Source organism: Amblyraja radiata, chromosome 5 (genome assembly GCF_010909765.2).
Source record: "Amblyraja radiata isolate CabotCenter1 chromosome 5, sAmbRad1.1.pri, whole genome shotgun sequence".
NCBI lineage: Eukaryota > Metazoa > Chordata > Chondrichthyes > Rajiformes > Rajidae > Amblyraja > Amblyraja radiata.
Window position 1 is genome coordinate 67,653,315 of NC_045960.1, and position 18,477 is coordinate 67,671,791.

General features: G+C 42.7%; 1 protein-coding gene across 4 annotated transcripts in view; it reads right to left on the reverse strand.

Moving 5' to 3' along the window:
* The window catches only part of otof (otoferlin), a 313,157-nt gene that overhangs the window by 141,693 nt on the left and 152,987 nt on the right, over window positions 1-18,477 (reverse strand). For all 4 annotated transcript variants that reach the window (XM_033021479.1, XM_033021476.1, XM_033021478.1 and 1 more), the window contains exon 4: window positions 7,347-7,446. In XM_033021479.1, coding sequence (XP_032877370.1) covers window positions 7,347-7,446 — 100 coding nt within the window. The remainder of the gene's footprint in view (window positions 1-7,346; window positions 7,447-18,477) is intronic.

Consider the following 18,477-nt stretch of genomic DNA (forward strand, 5'->3'; position numbering starts at 1 on the left):
CCTATCCATATTCTCCAGAGGATATCGCCTTACCTGTTGAGTTACTCTAGCACTTTGTATTTATTTTTATAAACCAGTATCTGCTGTTCCTTATGTCTAGGATATTGGTACATTATTGTGGAATAAATATGTCCCGGGTAGAGAATGAACTACATGTTTGCTTTTTAATGGTTCCATGTATATTTGAATCCCATTTTGTGGGCCCTAGTTCATCATGTTATCTGAAATCACCATGTTCATCATTGCAGTCATTATTGGTCCAATGATCCAAAATCTAACCCTACTTTGTATGCCTGAAATCCTGAAATCACAACCTTTAGGCAAGTCCAACAAATGTTTCAAACTAGGGATAAAAATCTCAGGAGCACTGGTTTTGTGCGTCCGTGCATGCCACCGTGAACCGTGCATGCCACCGTGAACTCTGACCTACATGCTGCTTTGGACCTCAGTTAAATATCATTGAGCCTGAGACAAGAGATGGACACTAAAAGCTGAGTTGTAACTTGTGCATTCAAGTGGATGATAAATTGACTGGCACGCACATAGAATTGTCTGGTAAGTAGAGTCTGTAGTGGTGGCAGAGGGGGCGGGTATGTTTGGCAGGGGTGAAAGGCAGGCACTCCATGGGCATGGATCAGATAAATACTTACAATGGAATTTTAATGTGGGTTCTGAAAGAGCAATCCTTTTCTTATTGGGTTAGGGTGAAACATTTCAGTTTTATATTCCCCAGATTGAAGGAGGTCTTTAAAAGATACACTCAATGTCTGGTGTAACTCAGCAGACCAGATTCTAAAAGCTTTGACCACTATTACTGGAAAGTAATTAAGGAAACATATGTTTGTTTTGGGTGGTTGCCCTGTTAATCCTGTTAGATTATGACCAGGTAGGGTTTTGCACTTTTACGCAGTCACAATTGAATTTAATCACAGTTTAAAGCATTGCCCAGCTGCAGCGTTATTTATTGCTTTTTCAGTGGAGCAAGCAACAATTAGATTTGTAATGTAGGAAAGAACTGCAGATGCTGATTTAAATCGAAGGTAGACACAAAATGCTGGAGTAACTCAGCGGGTGAGGCAGCATCTCTGGAGAGAAGGAATGGGTGATGGGTTGAGACCCTCTTCAGACTGATTAGATTTGTAAGATCTACTGAATCCCATGACAGAAAGCAAAGAACAAACGACACTTAGCTGAGCCAGACACCTTGTGTCACGTTTATTCCAGAAGCCCCATTTATCCACATTCTCACCAATCATAACCAATAAGGCCAATTAGTGTGCCTGACCTTGGAGTTGTTATTGAGCTCTTGTGACTGGACCTTCTCGTGAGGCTGCTGGCGAGTCGCCAGTGGTGACAGACTGTATGCAAAACCAACGTGGGCCACAGACTTAATGAATTGGGTTTCAGTCAAGTGTCATACAGAATAGAAACAGGACCTTCAGCTCAACTTGTTCATGCTGACATAGATGCCGTATCTAAGCGAGTCCCATTTGTCCCTCCATGAGTTGGATTATCCACATACTGCTTCAGGAACCCCTCTTGGATATATCTAACAATTCTGTCCCGTCTAAGCCTTTTGCACCGAGGAGGTTCCAGTATATATTCAGGAAGTTAAAGTCATCCAGTACGACATCTGGTTGTAGAAAGAATTGCAGATGCTGGAAAAATCGAAGGTAGACAAAAATGCTGGAGAAATTCAGCGTGAAAGGCAGCATCTATGGAGCAAAGGAATAGGCGACGTTGTCTATTCCTTCACTCCATCAAGTGCTGCCTCACCCGCTGAGTTTCTCCAGAATTTTTGTCTACAGTACGACATCTATGTTCTTTTACATCTTTCTGTAATCTGAATGTACATCTGTTTCTCTATCTCCTGCTAGCTATTAGGTGACATATAGTAAAATCCCATTGCAGTGATACACCACATTTTTTTAGCTCTATCCATATTACCTCAAATTGATTTACCCTCCAGAATGGCCGCTCTGAGTGCCGCTGTAATGCTCCTATCTATACACTGTAAATAACTCGATTGCAATCATGTTTTGTCTTTCTACTGACTGGTTAGCACGCAACAAAAGCTTTTTACTGTACCTTAGTACATGTGACAATAAACTAAACTAAAATTGAGTAGGATCCCACACATTTGAAAGCCTAAATGCCTTCCAGATCTTTTCGAAATCAACAAACATAATTGGTAGCCTCGGGGCTAATGCTGGGAGTGCTTCATTCAAGACCTGTTCTTAATAATACACAAGGTCTTGTAGCAATAATATTTAGAGCTGAGAAGGATGTTGGGAAGTGAGTTTAGCATAGAGGCTATATTTAAAGAATATAGAAAGCCAAAGAGTAGTTAGTGTTAATATTGTCGATTAGTAACCAGCAGATAGTGGTAGCTGCATGAAACAATTTACTGCACAGATCCAATGAGATCAAAATAATTAACGAGAGACACACATTCATGAGGATTTACAGTGCCCTCCATAATGTTTGGGACAAAGACTCATCATTTATTTATTTGTCTCTGTACTCCACAATTTGAGATTTGTAATAGAAAAAAATCACGTGGTTAAAGTGCACATTGTCAGATTTTATTAAAGGCCATTTTTATACATTTTGGTTTCACCATGCAGGATTACAGCTGTGTTTATACAGAGTCCCCCCATTTCAGGGCACCATAATGTTTGGGACACATGGCTTCACAGGTGTTTGTAATTGCTCAGGTATGTTTAATTGCCTCCTTAATGCAGGTATAAGGGAGCTCTCAGCACCTAATCTTTCCTCCAGTCTTTCCATCACCTTTAGAAACTTGTATTGCTGTTCATCAACATGAGGATCAAAGTTGTGCCAATGAAAGTCAAAGAAGACATTATGAGACTGAGAAACAAGAATAAAACAAGAAACATCAGCCAAACCTTAGGCTTACCAAAATCAACTGTTTGGAATGTCATTATGAAGAAAGAGAGCACTGGTGAGCTTGCTAATCGCAAAGGGACTGGCAGGCCAAGGAAGACCTCCACAGCTGATGACAGAAGTATTCTCTCTATAATAAAAATCCCCAAACACCTGTCCGACAGATCAGAAACACTCTTCAGGGGTCAGGTGTGAGTTTGTCAATGACCACTGTCCGCAGAAGACTTCATGAACAGAAATACAGAGGCTACACTGCAACGTGCAAACCACTGGTTAGCCGCAAAAATAGGATGACCAGGTTACAGTTTGCCAAGAAGTACTTAAAAGAGCAACCACAGTTCTGGAAAAAGGTCTTGTGGACAGATGAGACGAAGATTAACTTGTATTAGAGTGATGGCAAGAGGAAAGTATGGAGGAGAGAAGGAACTGCCCAAGATCCAAAGCATACCACCTCATCTGTGAAACATGGTGGGGGTGTTATGGCCTGGGCATGTATGGCTGAAGGTACTGGCTCACTTATCTTCATTGATGATACAACTGCTGATGGTAGTAACATAATGAATTCTGAAGTGTATACACACATCCTATTTGCTCAAGTTCAAACAAATGCCTCAACACTCATTGGCTGGCAGTTCATTCTACAACAAGATCATGATCCCAAACATACTGCTAAAGCAACAAAGGAGTTTTTCAAAGTAAAAAAATTGTCAATTCTTGAGTAGCCAAGTCAATCACTCGATCTGAATCCAATTGAGCATGCCTTTTATAAGCTGAAGAGAAAACTGAAGGAGCCTAGCTCCCAAAACAAGCATAAGCTAAAGGTGGCTGCAATACAGACCTGGCAGAGCATCACCAAAGAAAACGCCCTGAAATAGCAGATTTCAGGCAGTCATTGCATGCAAAGGATATGCAACAAAATACTAAACATGGCTACTTTAATTTACATGACATTGCTGTGTCCCAAATATTATGATGCCCTGAAATAGGGGAACTACGGTATGTATAAACACTGCTGTAATTTCTACATAGTGAAACCAAAATGTATAAAAATGGCCTTAATTAAAATCTGACAATGTGCACTTTAAGCACATGTGATTTTTTTTTCTATTACAAATATCAAATTGTGGAGTGCAGAGGCAAATAAAAAAAATGATGGGTTCCAAACATTATGGAGGGCACTGTATCTGATAATGTGGTGAAAACATTTACTCGCCTATCATTTAGATCATTATGAGTGAAAATTTAATTTAAATTTACTGAGAATTCATGACATTTTGTAGTTAAGATTGAACAGCAACCAAGTGCCTTCAAAAGAGATGTTAATCTCAGCTGGAGGCTGATCTCTTACTTTGGTTCGAGATGAAATAGCAATGAGTTCTGGCTGGGCTCACTGGAACACATTCACAGAACTTGATGCTGTTAAACAGCAGTGTTTTTCCCAGCCAGCAGTACAATCAAAGAAAATGGCTTAGCATCTGTCTAGATCAGCGTTTCTCAACCTTTTTTACCCTTAAATGCCGCTTGCCATCATATAAGGGTAAAAAGGTTATACGCGCACGAGCAGCAGAGTCCCTACAGACACGAGGGCTGAGCATAGGTAATGTGTAATAATATAATGAATGAACATGCACAATGCGTGCTTCTGCAAACAACAATGTGATGATGACCAAGTGATTGAAGTAGATTTTGTGCAAAGCATAGTTTTTGCTCAGGACCCAAGTGGCAAACCTGTGCTCTTCTTTGAAATAGTGCCAAGAGAGCTTTCACATTCACTGCTGCTATAAGAACTCTGATATTTGCCAACAAGGCTCAGACTGTTGCCCTCATGTCTTTGGATTCTAATATTGGCAACGACTTGAGAGCATAGTATTTCTCCAGCAATTTGCCCTCCAGGACGTGCCGCGGAATACTAATTTTCTGAACAAGGATAGCGGTGATGGCTCTACTGGGCACGAATCTGCTGTCTTCTTTCAGTGCACTTTCAACAAATAGTACATTATACTTCAATGAAAGCTAGAGGTAAAATATGATGAGGTGAGAATCAGAAACATTTCTAATTTAGCTTTGTTTTAGGAAGAGTTTATATATTTTACATTCAGTTGCACCAGCGTTGTTATGGCAACAAATTTGCTGTTGGCTTAGCATCAATGTGAGTGCTATTTATTCACTCAAAAGATTAAGATTATGGTGGTATATATCTAGAAGGCAGAGGAGCAAATTAATGTGATGCGCTGCTTATATTATTGAGTTTTGATTTCCCAGGAAATCATTGTGATTAGTATTATCAATATAATGCTGAACAATGAAATATGATGAATACATTTTCAACTAAATGTGTGCATTCAAGGAGTAATACGTTCAAGCGACACGAGCTTTGTCCTCACATTTCATGACATGGTGTAATGTTATAAGATGCAAGTCTGCCCTATGGTGTTTGATGCTGAGCTGCTTCTGGATGCAGGCAAATGGCTCGCTTTCGCAGGCATGCCTCCAGTTTCATGGAATCATGACATCACAGGTAAAGGCCATTTGGCCCATGCAGAATCTGTCAGCTCTTTGTCAAGCGACCCACTCTGATTTGCCAGTTCATTCGGCATACTCCCGCAAGTAGCTACCTTCAAATATGTAATAATTTGTCTTCTGAAAGCTACAATTATAAGATGTTTTACCATCACTGAACCATCTCTTTAGAGTTTAGAGATAAAAGTGTGCAACAAGGCCGTTTGGCCCACTGAGTCCACATCGACCGGCAATTACCCTGTACGCTAACACTAATGTACACCTAAGGGACAATTTACAATTTACAGAAGCCAATCATTTGGAGAGTGGGAGGGTGGAGAGTGGGAGGAAACTGGAGCACCTGGAAAAATACCTCGCGATCACAGGGAGAATGTACAAACTCAATGCAGACAGCACCTGTAGTCAGGATCGAACCTGGTGCTCTGGCGCTGTACAACAATGCTCTACCACTGTGCCACTGTTTCCTTAAACATAATTTCAATAATAAATATTTATAAGATTTTCAGGGTGGGTGGCCTGCGGCATTACACACACACTAACTACCCCCCCCCGCACACACACACTAACCACCCCCCTTGATATTATATTAATATTATTCATTGGCTCCTTTTACACCATCCCTGCCCTATCTCGAGGGGCAGAGAGAGAGAGGGGGGAGGGAGAGTGGGAGGTGGATGGAGAGGGGGGGATGGAGAGGGGGGAAGGGGGGATGGGGAAGGGGGAGGAGAGGAGGGGGGGAGAGGAGAGGGGTGGAGAGGAGAGGGAGGGAGGAGAGGGGTGGAATTGGGGGATGGGGAAGGGGGAGAGGGGGGGAAGGGGAGGGAGGGGGGAGGGGAGATGGGGGAGGGTGGAGGGGTGAAAGGGGTGAAGGGGGGGGAGAAGGGGGAAGAGGAGGGGGAGAGGAAGGGGAGGGGGGAGAGAGAGGGAGAGGGTGGACTTGAACTCGTTGAGCTGGCGGTAGGGACTGGGCCGAATGCGAGCGTGCGGCGGGCCTCGGCAGCTCTCGGGACCTCACGGGACATCTGAAGCCCTTGGAAGCCCAACCAAATTACTGCATGTTCAGTGGCTTCAATCCAGAGCCCGGGGGGGCGGGGGGGGGGGGGGGGGGGGGGCAGCATGCGGCGTCACACACACGAACCACCCCCCCCACACACACACTAACTACCCCCCTTGATATTATATTAATATTATTAATTTGCTCCTTTTACATCTCAATGTATTTTTTTGTTTACCACTCAGTTAGTAGGTAAGAATTCTGAAACCTTAACTATTTGGAACTTAAATGATCTCCACTTACAGTTTTAAATTGCTCGGCTGTGTACAGAAATTGCAGAGCCTTTAATAACCTTGAAACACAAGAACTAATGGCCCTCAAAATAGAAAGATCCTCAGTGTTTTATTCTGCGCCTACACAGGTTAAATTGCAGAGGACAACATCAGTAATGTTGCACACAAAGGCATGCTGCACATTGCGCAATGGATTGTATTGTGGAGGCCAAGTCAATGGATAATTTTTAAGGCAGAAAAAGATAGATTCTTGATTAATACAGGTGTCAAGGGTAATGGGGAGAAGGCAGGAGAATGGGGTTAGGAAGAAGAGATAGATCAGCCAAGGTTGAATGACAGAGCAGACTTGATGGGATGAATGGCCTAATTCTGCTCATAACACTTATGACATGAGGTTTGGGAGGAGGACAAGGTTATGGATGGAGGGGGGGAATTCAGTTGACCAGGTATTTTTTTTACATATACCAATGGTTCTAACATAAACATTAACAAATCATATCAGTTAGATCTCCAAGTCACGTCCTCCTTCTTTGGAACGTAGTTTTCATTCTGTTTGAACTACTGAAACGTAGAGTGAGACAACTTGAGGAGAGAAAAATACTGAGAAAAGAGAACATTTTCCAGCAACTTACTCTGATGGAGCTGTTGTTGTCGTCTAATAATGTGTCTGATACTTCCAGCTGTCCTTCCTCCACCACTTTCTGTAATATCATCCCAAACGTCCCAATTAGCCTGCAAGTAATGAAAGTGAGCATCAGCATTTCTTGACTCCATTGCAAGTCATACCATTATGTAATATAGTCATCATATTATTTCCAAATGTAACTCCATTTATAGTTTGCTTTGGGTGATCTAAACAAAACTATTTAGAGAATTAGACATTATATACATAATGAAAACTAAAAAGCCAAAGTGAGATGCAGATAGGACAGGGTCTTTGGCCAGCTAAATCCATGCTGACCACTATTTACAGTAATCACATCCTAATCTCATTTCATTATCGCCATGTTATCATCACTCATCACTCATCTACATTGCGGGGGCAATTTAGAGAGGCAAATTAAAAACATTTTCCTATGTGGTGGGAGCATGCAGAGAAAACCCTGCAGTTCACATAGATACTTTGGATACTCCACAAGGGCAACAGGATTGAACCCGAGTAGTTGGAACTGTGAAGCAACAGCTCATCTAGCTGCGTCTGCGCTGCTCCTTCTGCGTGCAAAGAAATGTACATGATTGAAACTCTCTTCTGCAATTGGTGTTGGGTCATTGTTAAGCCAAGATTGGTGGATTTTCAATAATTAGCCCAGAGCATACAGACAAACTGGGAAAATAGGCTTTCTTTGCTCATCAGACTGCACAGTAAATTACTTTCACTGTAGAATGGAACATAAGGTAATAGGGCAGGGCTGGATTTTGCAGGGAAAGGGTAAATATCGGTGCTTGCACAAATGCAGAAATCCAAAGCTTGTTAGCAGCTACTCATGGGTAATGCTGTGAGTGCATTTCACTGCTGAATTCCTCACAGATTCTGATGCAATTCCTCACAGATCTGATACAATGCTTTTCCACTTATTCGGAAATCTGTTCAAACAGCTTGTGCCAGGGTGGACCGAGTCCAGGGAGTTCCCATTCATTTATTTTATTCACTTTTATAATTGTTTTTTGTTTGGAATGTTTTAATTAAAAAAAATATATTCATAATTTAATTATTTTCCACTGCTTTAATTCTCCTGCATATTTGTCAAATATTTGGCATGAGGATTAATGGTTCTGTAACTTCGTTCAGTTTCTCCACCGATTTCATTCAATCATACAAATCATCTCATGCATAGGTCAGGAAGAATTGTTTATTTTATTAATTAGTGCTTGAAAATAAGCTCATTCATTTTAGATTTAGCCTGTTGCATATATTTACTTACCTTCGTGAGATCTTCAATTTGGATGAGTTGAGGATTATCAGGGCACACTAACAACATTGATGGTTTTTGTATATGAGGTAATTTTACAGTTCATTGGTTTCAATGTTATGCTTTAATTATTGCACTCTTTAATGGGTGCATATGATATTTAAGACTGTTATTTCTATTTATATATTGAATCAGCGTTCCCAATTCCAAATTCTGTTCACAATTCGAATTCTGTTATTCCTGCTATTTGGTTCTCTTTACATTGCTTGATTTTAATGCCTAATTTTATTTCTTTAATAATTTCCAGTAGGTAACATCAGACTGAGGAATGACAGGAGAACTCCTTCATTGAAGGACATTAATGAATCAATTGTTTTTTATAAGCCAAATCGTGTTTTAAAAAAATCTAAATTTACTATGGAAATTTCACAGCCTCCGTGGTGAGATTCAAGCCGATGACTCCAAGACTTTGTTCTGTATCTGAATCACCATGATATCAAATAGTTATTCATTGATAACTGACAATAACATTTTTTATTTGCTTTTTAAAGTGGAAGCTTTAATACTTTTCAAGAAAGGTAAGCGGTGTGAACTCTTAGCCAGGTACAATGGATCTGTGTTTTGATTCTGCCTTTACAACAACTTTCATTTCACAATGACATTTGCCAATTAGCTTTCAGCTGAGCATAGCCTCTACTGTGGGCTATTTACTTTTTGACAACCAAGCTTAACCCAGCATTTCAGTACTAGTTCCTCCATTTGGTGCGTTATCTCTTTATGTATGTCTTGGGATACTCCAATATTATTTTTAGATCATTTTAATTTATTGTTTTAAAAGGGTAAATAATTAAAGTAACTGCAATGAAACAACTGGATGTAATGATCTCACCACTCATTTCATTTTACTTCTTCAAGTGAAAACTTGCCAACTGAATGGAATATTTTACACAAAGAGTTATTTGTAAATTAGTCTGGAAAGAAGAACTAATACTTTATTTCTTTTATGATTGAAATAAATTCTAACTTATTGCTCACCACCATTTCTTTTATAAATGAACCATATTGGTTTCAAGTACCGAGATCAGAAGAGTACACTCGCTGAAATTGATTGTATAGTAAAATTATTTCCCTGCAAGTTACATACCATCCTGAGTTGGAAATATGCTAATGTTCCTTCATTTACACTGGGTCTAAATGAAACAACTCCCTCCCAGCAGTAGTATGAGAGCACCTTCACCAGTGGTATGCAGTGCTTCAAAAAAGCAGCTCACCATCGCCTCCTCGAGGACATTAAGTGATGGGTAATAAATTCTACCATTGTCAGAAGTGAATAAGAAATCTGTCCATAATGAATTTAACATAGAACAGTGCAGCACAAGCACAGGGCCTTCGGTATACAATGTCTGTGCTGAACATGATGCCAAGGTCATAATTTATTTTCCTGCACATAACCCATATCCCTCCATTCCCTGCGTATCCATGTGCTTATCCAAAAGTCTTTTAAATGCCACCAACATATCTGCTTCAACCACCACCCCAGCAATATGTTCCAAGCACTCACCACCCTCTGTGTAAACCACATATCTAACAATGCTCCTCTTACCGTCTACTAAACCTCTGACCTTCTTAATTTTTTTACTACCATCAGGTCAACCCGCAACCTTTTGCGTTCCACGGAAACAATCCAAGTCTGTCCAAGTCTCCCCCTGTAGCTAAGATTCCCTAATCCACGCATTTATTTCAATGAGTGAAATTACTGTCTTTCAGATGTAAAATCTGCATTTGAAAAATGTAAAGCTATTTTCATTAAATGTAAAAGTAAAAACTACACATTTTCTTCATGGGTCATCTATTGGATTTATGGCCCAGCTTTGATAAAAGATGAACATTTTATTAAATTGACTAGATTATGAAATAGCATTTGAGTAGACTAAATTAACATTCACATATCCTCTCATTATGACAAACCAACACAAAGTTCGCAAGAGACAGCCAAAAGGGTAGTTTTAAATAAATATTCCTCAGCATGGAGTAGAATTCAAAAAGGTTTTCTCTAGATTAACAGCCAAATAAAGCAGGATCTCCTCGCTTTGCATGCAACCATTGGCACTCAGGTTAATTTCTGCATTTATGTTAACCACTGTTGTGGGACGTATCACTGAAGGAGATGAGTCAGAGTATAGAAGTGAGATTGACCGTTTGACCAAATGGTGCCAGCACAATAACCTGGCTCTCAACACCAGCAAAACCAAGGAACTGATTGTGAACTTTGGAAGAGGTAGTATGGGGACCCATAGTCCCGTTTATATGGGTCATATGGTGTTATATGGTGGAGAGGGTCATATGGGTTATATGGTCATATGGATTATATGGTGGAGAGGGTCAAGAGCTTCAAATTCCTGGGCGTGCATATCTCTGAAGATCTCTCCTGGCCCGAGAACATGGATGCAATTATAAAGAAAGCACATCAGCGCCTCTTCTTCCTGAGAAGATTACGGAGAGTCGGTGTGTCAAGGAGGACTCTCTCGAACTCCTACAGGTGCACAGTAGAGAGCATGCTGACCGGTTGCATCGTGGTTTGGTTCGGCAACTTGAGTGCCCAGGAGCGTAAAAGACTGCAAAAAGTTGTAAACACTGCCCAGTCCATCATCGGCTCTGACTTCCCCACAATCGAGGGGATCTATCGCAGTCGTTGCCTCAAAAAGGCTGGCAGCATCATCAAAGACCCATACCATCCCGGCCACTCACTCATCTCCCCGCTGCCTTCAGGTAGAAGGTACAGGAGCCTGAAATCTGCAACATCCAGGTTCAGGAATACCTGCTTCCCCACAGCCATCAGGCTATTAGACTCAACTCAAACAAAACTCTGATCGTTAAATAGCTCATTGCACTTTATCTGTTTATTTATGTGTGCATGTATATATATATATATTCATTGTTATATGGTCACACTGATCTGTTCTGTTCTGTATTTATTTATGCCTACTATACTGTTGGGCTGAAGCAAAGCAAGAATTTCATTGTCCTATCTGGGACACATGACAAAAAACTCTCTTGAATCTTGAATCTCATTACTCTATTTGTACAATTTGGACATTTTTTCAAAGAACTCAGAATCTACTGCTTAATACTTTCTATGGCTGCTTTTTAACTATTGTTTAGCTGTCTGTTAACAATCTGATTGGTTTGATGTTTCATGTATAAGAAATGTTAATTAATGTTTGAGTAAGGCTGAAGCCCTCTCACCTTAAAGCTATATAGTCTAGTATTTTTATCCTAGGAACACCACCAATATCAGCCAGCACTGGTGAAGTTTGACTGAAATTAGAACATAGAATGTAGAGCAGCTCAACACCAGAACTGACCATTCAGCCCACAATGTCTGTGCTGAACATAATGCCAACACCAACTCATATCTACCTGCAGATAATCCATATTCCTCAATTCCTTGCATATCCATATGCCTATCCAAATGTTTTTTTAAATTCCATTATCATATCTGCCTCAACCACCACCGCTGGCAGCGTGTCCAGTCAACCTTGCCCCACGCATCTCCTTTAAACTTTGGCCCTCTCACTGTAAAGCTATATCCTCTCGTATTTTTGTCCTCGGAAAAAAGATTCCAGCTGTCTACTCTATCTATGCCTCCCCAGGGCCTGACCATTCCCTCTGATGATCCTGCCCTTGTTTGACTTCCCAAAATGCAACACCTCGCATATCTGCATTTAACTCCATTGGCCATTCCACAGCACAATTGCCCAGGTGATCAAAATACTGCTGTAAATTTTGATGACCATCTTCACTATCTACGATTCCACCTACTTTAGAGTCATCTGCTAACTTACTAACCCTGCCTTGTCCATTCTCATGTAAATCGTTGATATAGATAACAAACTGCAATGGGCCTGGCACAAATCCCTGGGGCACACCACTAGTCACAGGCCTCCAGTCAATAGACAATAGACAATAGGTGCAGGAGTAGGCCATTCGGCTCTTCGAGCCAGCACCGCCATTCAATATGATCACGGCTGATCATCCCCAATCAGTACTCCGTTCCTGCCTTCTCCCCATATCCCTTGACTCAGCTATCTTTAAGAGCTCTATCCAACTCTCTCTTGAAAGCATCCAGAGAACCGGCCTACACCGCCCTCTGAGGCAGAGAATTCCACAGACTCACAATTCTCTGTGTGAAAAAGTATTTCCTCATCTCTGTTCTAAATGGCTTACTCCTTATTCTTAATCTGTGGCCCCTGGTTCTGGACTCCCCCAACATCGGGAACATGTTTCCTGTCTCTAGCGTGTCCAAACACCTAATAATCTTATATATTTCATTAAGATACCCTCTCAACCTTCTAAATTCCAGAGCATACAATCCCAGCTACTCCATTCTATCAACATATGACAGTCCCACCATCCCGGGAATTAACCTCGTGAACCTATGCTGCACTCCCTCAATAGTAAGAATATCCTTCATCAAATTTGGTGACCAAAACTGCACCCAATACTCTAGGTATGGTCTCACTAGGGCCCTGTACAACTCTAGGTATGGTCTCACTACAGCCAGCTCAGTAGGACCTCTTTGCTCCTATACTCAACTCCTCTTGTTATGAAAGCCAACATGCTACGTTCTTTACTGCCTACTGTACCTGCATGCTTACTTTCAGTGACTGATGAACAATGACCCCCAGATCCAGTTGTACTTCCCCTTTTCCCAACATGACACCATTTAGATAATAATCTGCCTTCCTGTTTTTGCCACCAAAGTGGATAACCTCACATGTATCCACATTGAACTGCATCTGCCATGCATCTGCCTCCTCACAGTTCCCACTGCCACCCAGCTTTGCGTCATCTGCAAATTTGCTAATGTTACTTTTAATCCCTTCATCTAAATAATAAATATATATTGTAAATAGCTGTGGTCCCAGCACCGAGCCTTGCGGTACCCCTCTAGTCAATGCCTGCCATTCTGAAAGGGACCCGTTAATCCCTACTCTTTGTTTCCTGTCTGCCAACCAATTTTCTATACATGTCAGCACCCTACCCCCAATACCATATGCTCTAATTTTGCCCACTAATCTCCTATGTGGGACCTTATCAAATGCTTTCTGAAAGTCCAGGTACACTACATCCACTGGCTCTCCCTTGTCCATTTTCCTAGTTACATCCTCAAAAAATTCCAGAAGATTAGTCAAGCACGATTTCCCCTTCGTAAATCCATGCTGACTCGGACCAATCCTGTTACTGCTATCCAAATGTGCCGCTATTTCATCTTTTATAATTGACTCCAGCATCTTACCCACCACTGACGTCAGGCTAACTGGTCTATAATTCCCTGTTTTCTCTCTCCCGTCTTTCTTAAAAAGTGGGATAACATTAACTACCCTCCAATCCACAGGAACTGATCCTGAATCTATAGAACATTGGAAGTCTGAAAACAACTTTCCTTCTCCACTCTGATTCCTTCCATAAAACCAATTCTGTATCAAATTCTCTATTCTCTTGTCATTGATTTATTTATTTAAATAAGGTAATGAATAGGAGTAGAATCAGGCCATTCGGCCCATCAAGTCAACCCCGCCATTCAATCATGGCTGATCCATCTCTCCCTCCTAACCCCATTCTCCTGCCTTCTCCCCATAACCTCTGACACCAGGAAATATTCATTTATCATTAGGTATTCCCCCAAAAAAGTTTGTAAAATAAAAAGGTTACTGATAATGAAAAGTGAAATTTCAGTGATTCAATTCAGCTCCCTCACATCATCCCACCCTATAATTCCTTCGTGCATATTTACTGTGACCCCAATTTGAATTTCCACATTTATTTCCAATACAACATTTCTCGAAATAGAAATACTAATTGATCATCAGTGTCACAATTTGAATCTAGAGGTTTATTCACATATTTCATACGTGAGACGAGGCCATTTGTCTCCCTGAGTCTATGGTGGCTCTTAAAGCAATTCCAGAACAATTTTGTGTTAACGGATCCACAATGAAAGTGATTGTGGCCACTTCTAGCCTACAGCATTTAAACGAGCCTATTCTGATATTTAAGTATTTCTTTGTCAGACATCATGGGGCTGGGAAATTTCTTAAAGAAACTGTCCTTACCTTTCCTTTATTCTATGAAGGATAAATTGTTCCACATTATTCTCAGCCATAATTATTTAAGACAAGATATTTAGATTTCTGAAATCATGTGCGAATCACACACGTTCAATTATAATTAGATATGGGTTGTCTATTCTGCTACAGCCCGTAGCAAAATGATGAAAATGTATCAAACAGCAATTCCAATTACATGGCAGATTAATACCGTATTTCCCGGCAATGAAGACGCACCTGCATCAAAGACGCACCCCCAATTTAAGTTGCTAAATTTTGAAAAAAGGATCGCGGGACAGGATCAAGAGTTTGGTTTAGTCCAGGGGTCGGCAACATCGCCTGCGTGCCCGGGACTGGTTGCAGTTCCCAGATCCGTCGCGTCCGTGGGACTGGCTTCTTTGATAACACCTTTTAGTATTTTATTATTTAAAAAATAGCATTCTGCTTGCTCCTAGCTAATGATTATTTATTCCAATACATCTTGTTCAAAATTGGGTCTTCCACTCAAAGATGTACATTTTGTCTCTGTCAAAAAATAACATAAAATGAAGGTTGTGAATAACTTGTGAGACAACAAAATGAGTTCTAATGAGCTATTTGACAGTTGACAACCAACTCAATAAATCAACCTAAAGAGTACACAATGTCTGTACAGCATTAATTCACAGTGAATTCAGAAATAATTTCACAGCATTGTAGAACCAGACATGGAATAAACAGTCATCAGCTACTTGTCCCTCAAAATTACAGGAAGGATGTGGAGGCTTTGCAGAAGAGTTTTATCAAAATGCTCTATAAAGAGAGGTTGGATAAGCTTGGTTTATTTTCTCTGGACTGCCAAGGCTGAGGGGAGACATGATAGAAGTGTACAAAATTATGAAAGGCATAAATAACGTAGACAGTCAGAACTTCTTCCTGAAGTTGGAAAAGTCAAAGTCCAGAGTGCATAACGTTTAAGATAAGTGGGACAACATTTAAAGGAGACTAGTGTAGCGGCACCAAACATGGTGAATAAGGCCAGACACCAGGCAGGTTCAAACAGTAGTTTTATTCAGGTGTTACATGTTAAGTTGGTCCGCTAACGTAATTACCATTGCTGCTGTAACTGAGCGAGATTGTTCTCTTGGGCTCAGCTACCTGTTGATTCCCCAGGTCTCCTGTGGCCCTTGTGGCTAAAGGGATCAGGGGGTATGGAGAGAAGGCAGGGATGGGATACCGAGTTGGATGATCAGCCATGATCATATTGAATGGCGGTGCAGGCTCGAAGGGCCGAATGGCCTACTCCTGCACCTATTTTCTATGTTTCTATGTTTCTATGTCTCAAGGTGAGATAAGCTTAAGTAGCAGGCCACTCCCCCTAGGCTGTGACATCACGTGCCAGCCCTCGTAGCTACTGACGAGGGTTCGACCATAAGTGGTCTGTGTATCAGCTGACGCCGCACTAGACCAGGTGCAGATCCGTTGGCCCCATTCCCCAAGGCAATATTCCACCACGGACCCATTCCCCAAACTGCGCAGGTGAGGGGTTCCTGTTGTGATGCCAGAGATCCCTGTTGTTACGTAACCCTCCCCCAACTGCGTCTCGCAATCCCTCTTCCTACCCCTATCCTCCTCCATTCCCCCTCATCCCTCAGCACTCTCTCCCCCTCCCCTTCACCCTCCCTCTTTTTTCCCCTCTCCTCCTCCCCTCCCTCACCTCTCCCTCCCTATCCTTTCCCCTACCCTCAGTCACTCCCTCCCACCCTCCATAACTCCTCGCTACTCCCTACCCCCCTTGTCTCCCTCTATCTCCCTGCTCCCCCACTCCTTACCCCCCTATCCTACACCCACTCTCACTCCTCACCTCCCCTACTAACCTCCTCTCCCTCTATCCCACACTCCCTGCCACCCCCACTCCCCCACCCTCTACCTCTATCCCTGCCTCCCCCACTCTCTCTCTCCTCCCCTACTCTCCCTCCTCACCTCCCCCACTTCCCCCTCCCTACCCCCCCTCCAATCCCCTGCTACCCCACTCCTCACCGCCCCCCTATCCCACCCCCCACAATGAAAATTGCGATGTTTTAAAAACAATGAAACCTCCCCCCTATCCCACCCCAACCCCACAATGAAAATCGCGATGTTTTTTAAATGAAATTCTCAATGAAAATCGCAATAAAAAAAAAAAAAAACCTAAGCACAATGTTAGCTGTTAATGAAAATGGAAGAATTTGATAAAAACGTTTTTTTTTGAAAATCGCGATTTTTAAATGTAAATGAGATTCGGGATCCCATTGTGATGTCATTGTGACATCGAGTGGGATCCCAATGTGACATCATTGTGACATTGAATATGGCTGACGGGCAGAGCAAGTGGACAAGTGGTTTGAAAAGTGATTTTTGTAAAGATAAAAATGTCAATAACATGTAAAATATACCATCAATCTGAATGAAACTTGTTTCAATTACATCACAGGACAATGGTGAGTAAGGTGGGCCAAAAATTGTAGCGCAATCGTGTACCAATTTGTTTGGGTTTTGGGATCTCATGCACTCACACAAACACGATGAGAGTTTTAGTAATATACTAGACCAAGTGCAGACCCGTTGGGTCTGTTCCCGCAACGCGCGGTTGCAAGGGGAGGGTGCGGCCTGACGTCATCCCGCAACGCCACGCGCTAGGCGTACGCCGTCAAGAAGCTACGTACGACGTCAAGATGCTGCGTACGACGTCAAGACGCTGCGTACGACATCAAGACGCTGCGTACGACATCAAGACGCTGCGTACGATGTCAAGACGCTGCATACGCCCATCGATGACGCTGCGTACGCACTCAATGTGCCTGCGGGCCGACAGGCCGTTGATGCGCAGGATTTTCGGACTGCAAACCAGCGAGGACGGCGGATAGCAGCGGGGGGAGCAGGCGATCTTTGGCTTCGGCCAGCGTGATAGAGCCGGGCCGGGGGGGAGGGGGTGGGGTTGGGGGAAGTGGAGAAAGTTAAATCGCTAGCAAAATGGGAAAAATGTTGGTCGCTAGCAAAATGGGAAAAGTGTCGGCATTTTTGGAGGAGAGCTGGGCGGCAGCAGCCGTTATGGTCGCTGGCCAGCAGGAAGCGAAAAAATGAGTGAGTGGGGGAAGGATTTTATTAAAAATGTGTATAGAAAAATGACTAAATTTAATGAGGAGTGCATGAGCGAATGTAAAAGTGAAATGGCTAGCGAAATGCTAAAAATCTCAGCATGTTAGCGTCTGGTTTTGGCGGAGTAACGAATCAAAGTCCAAAAAAATGACACACACACACACACACGCACGAGGAGGGGGAGAGAGGAGGAGGGGGAGAGAGGAGGAGGAGGGGGAGAGGAAGAGGGGGGAGAGGAGGAGGGGGAGAGGAGGAGGGGGGGGAGAGGAGGAGGGGGGAGGGGGGAGAGGAGGAGGGGGGGATGAGGAGGGGGATAGGAGGGGGATAGGAGGATGGGGGAGAGGAGGAGGGGAAAGAGGAGCAGTGGGAAGAGGAGGAGGGTGGGTGAGAGGAGGAGGGGGGAGGAGGAGGGGGGAGAGGGGGAGAGGGGGGGAGAGGCGCAGCGGGGAAGAGGAGGAGGGGAAGAGGAGCAGTTGGAAGTGAGGAGGGAGAGAGGAGGATGGGGGGGCGTAGGGGCGGAGAGGAGGAGGGGGGGAGGAGGAGGGGGGGGAGGAGAGGGAGGGGGAGGAGGGTGAGAGGAGGGGGGAGGGAGGACGGGGGGGAGAGGGGGGAGAGGGGGGAGAGGA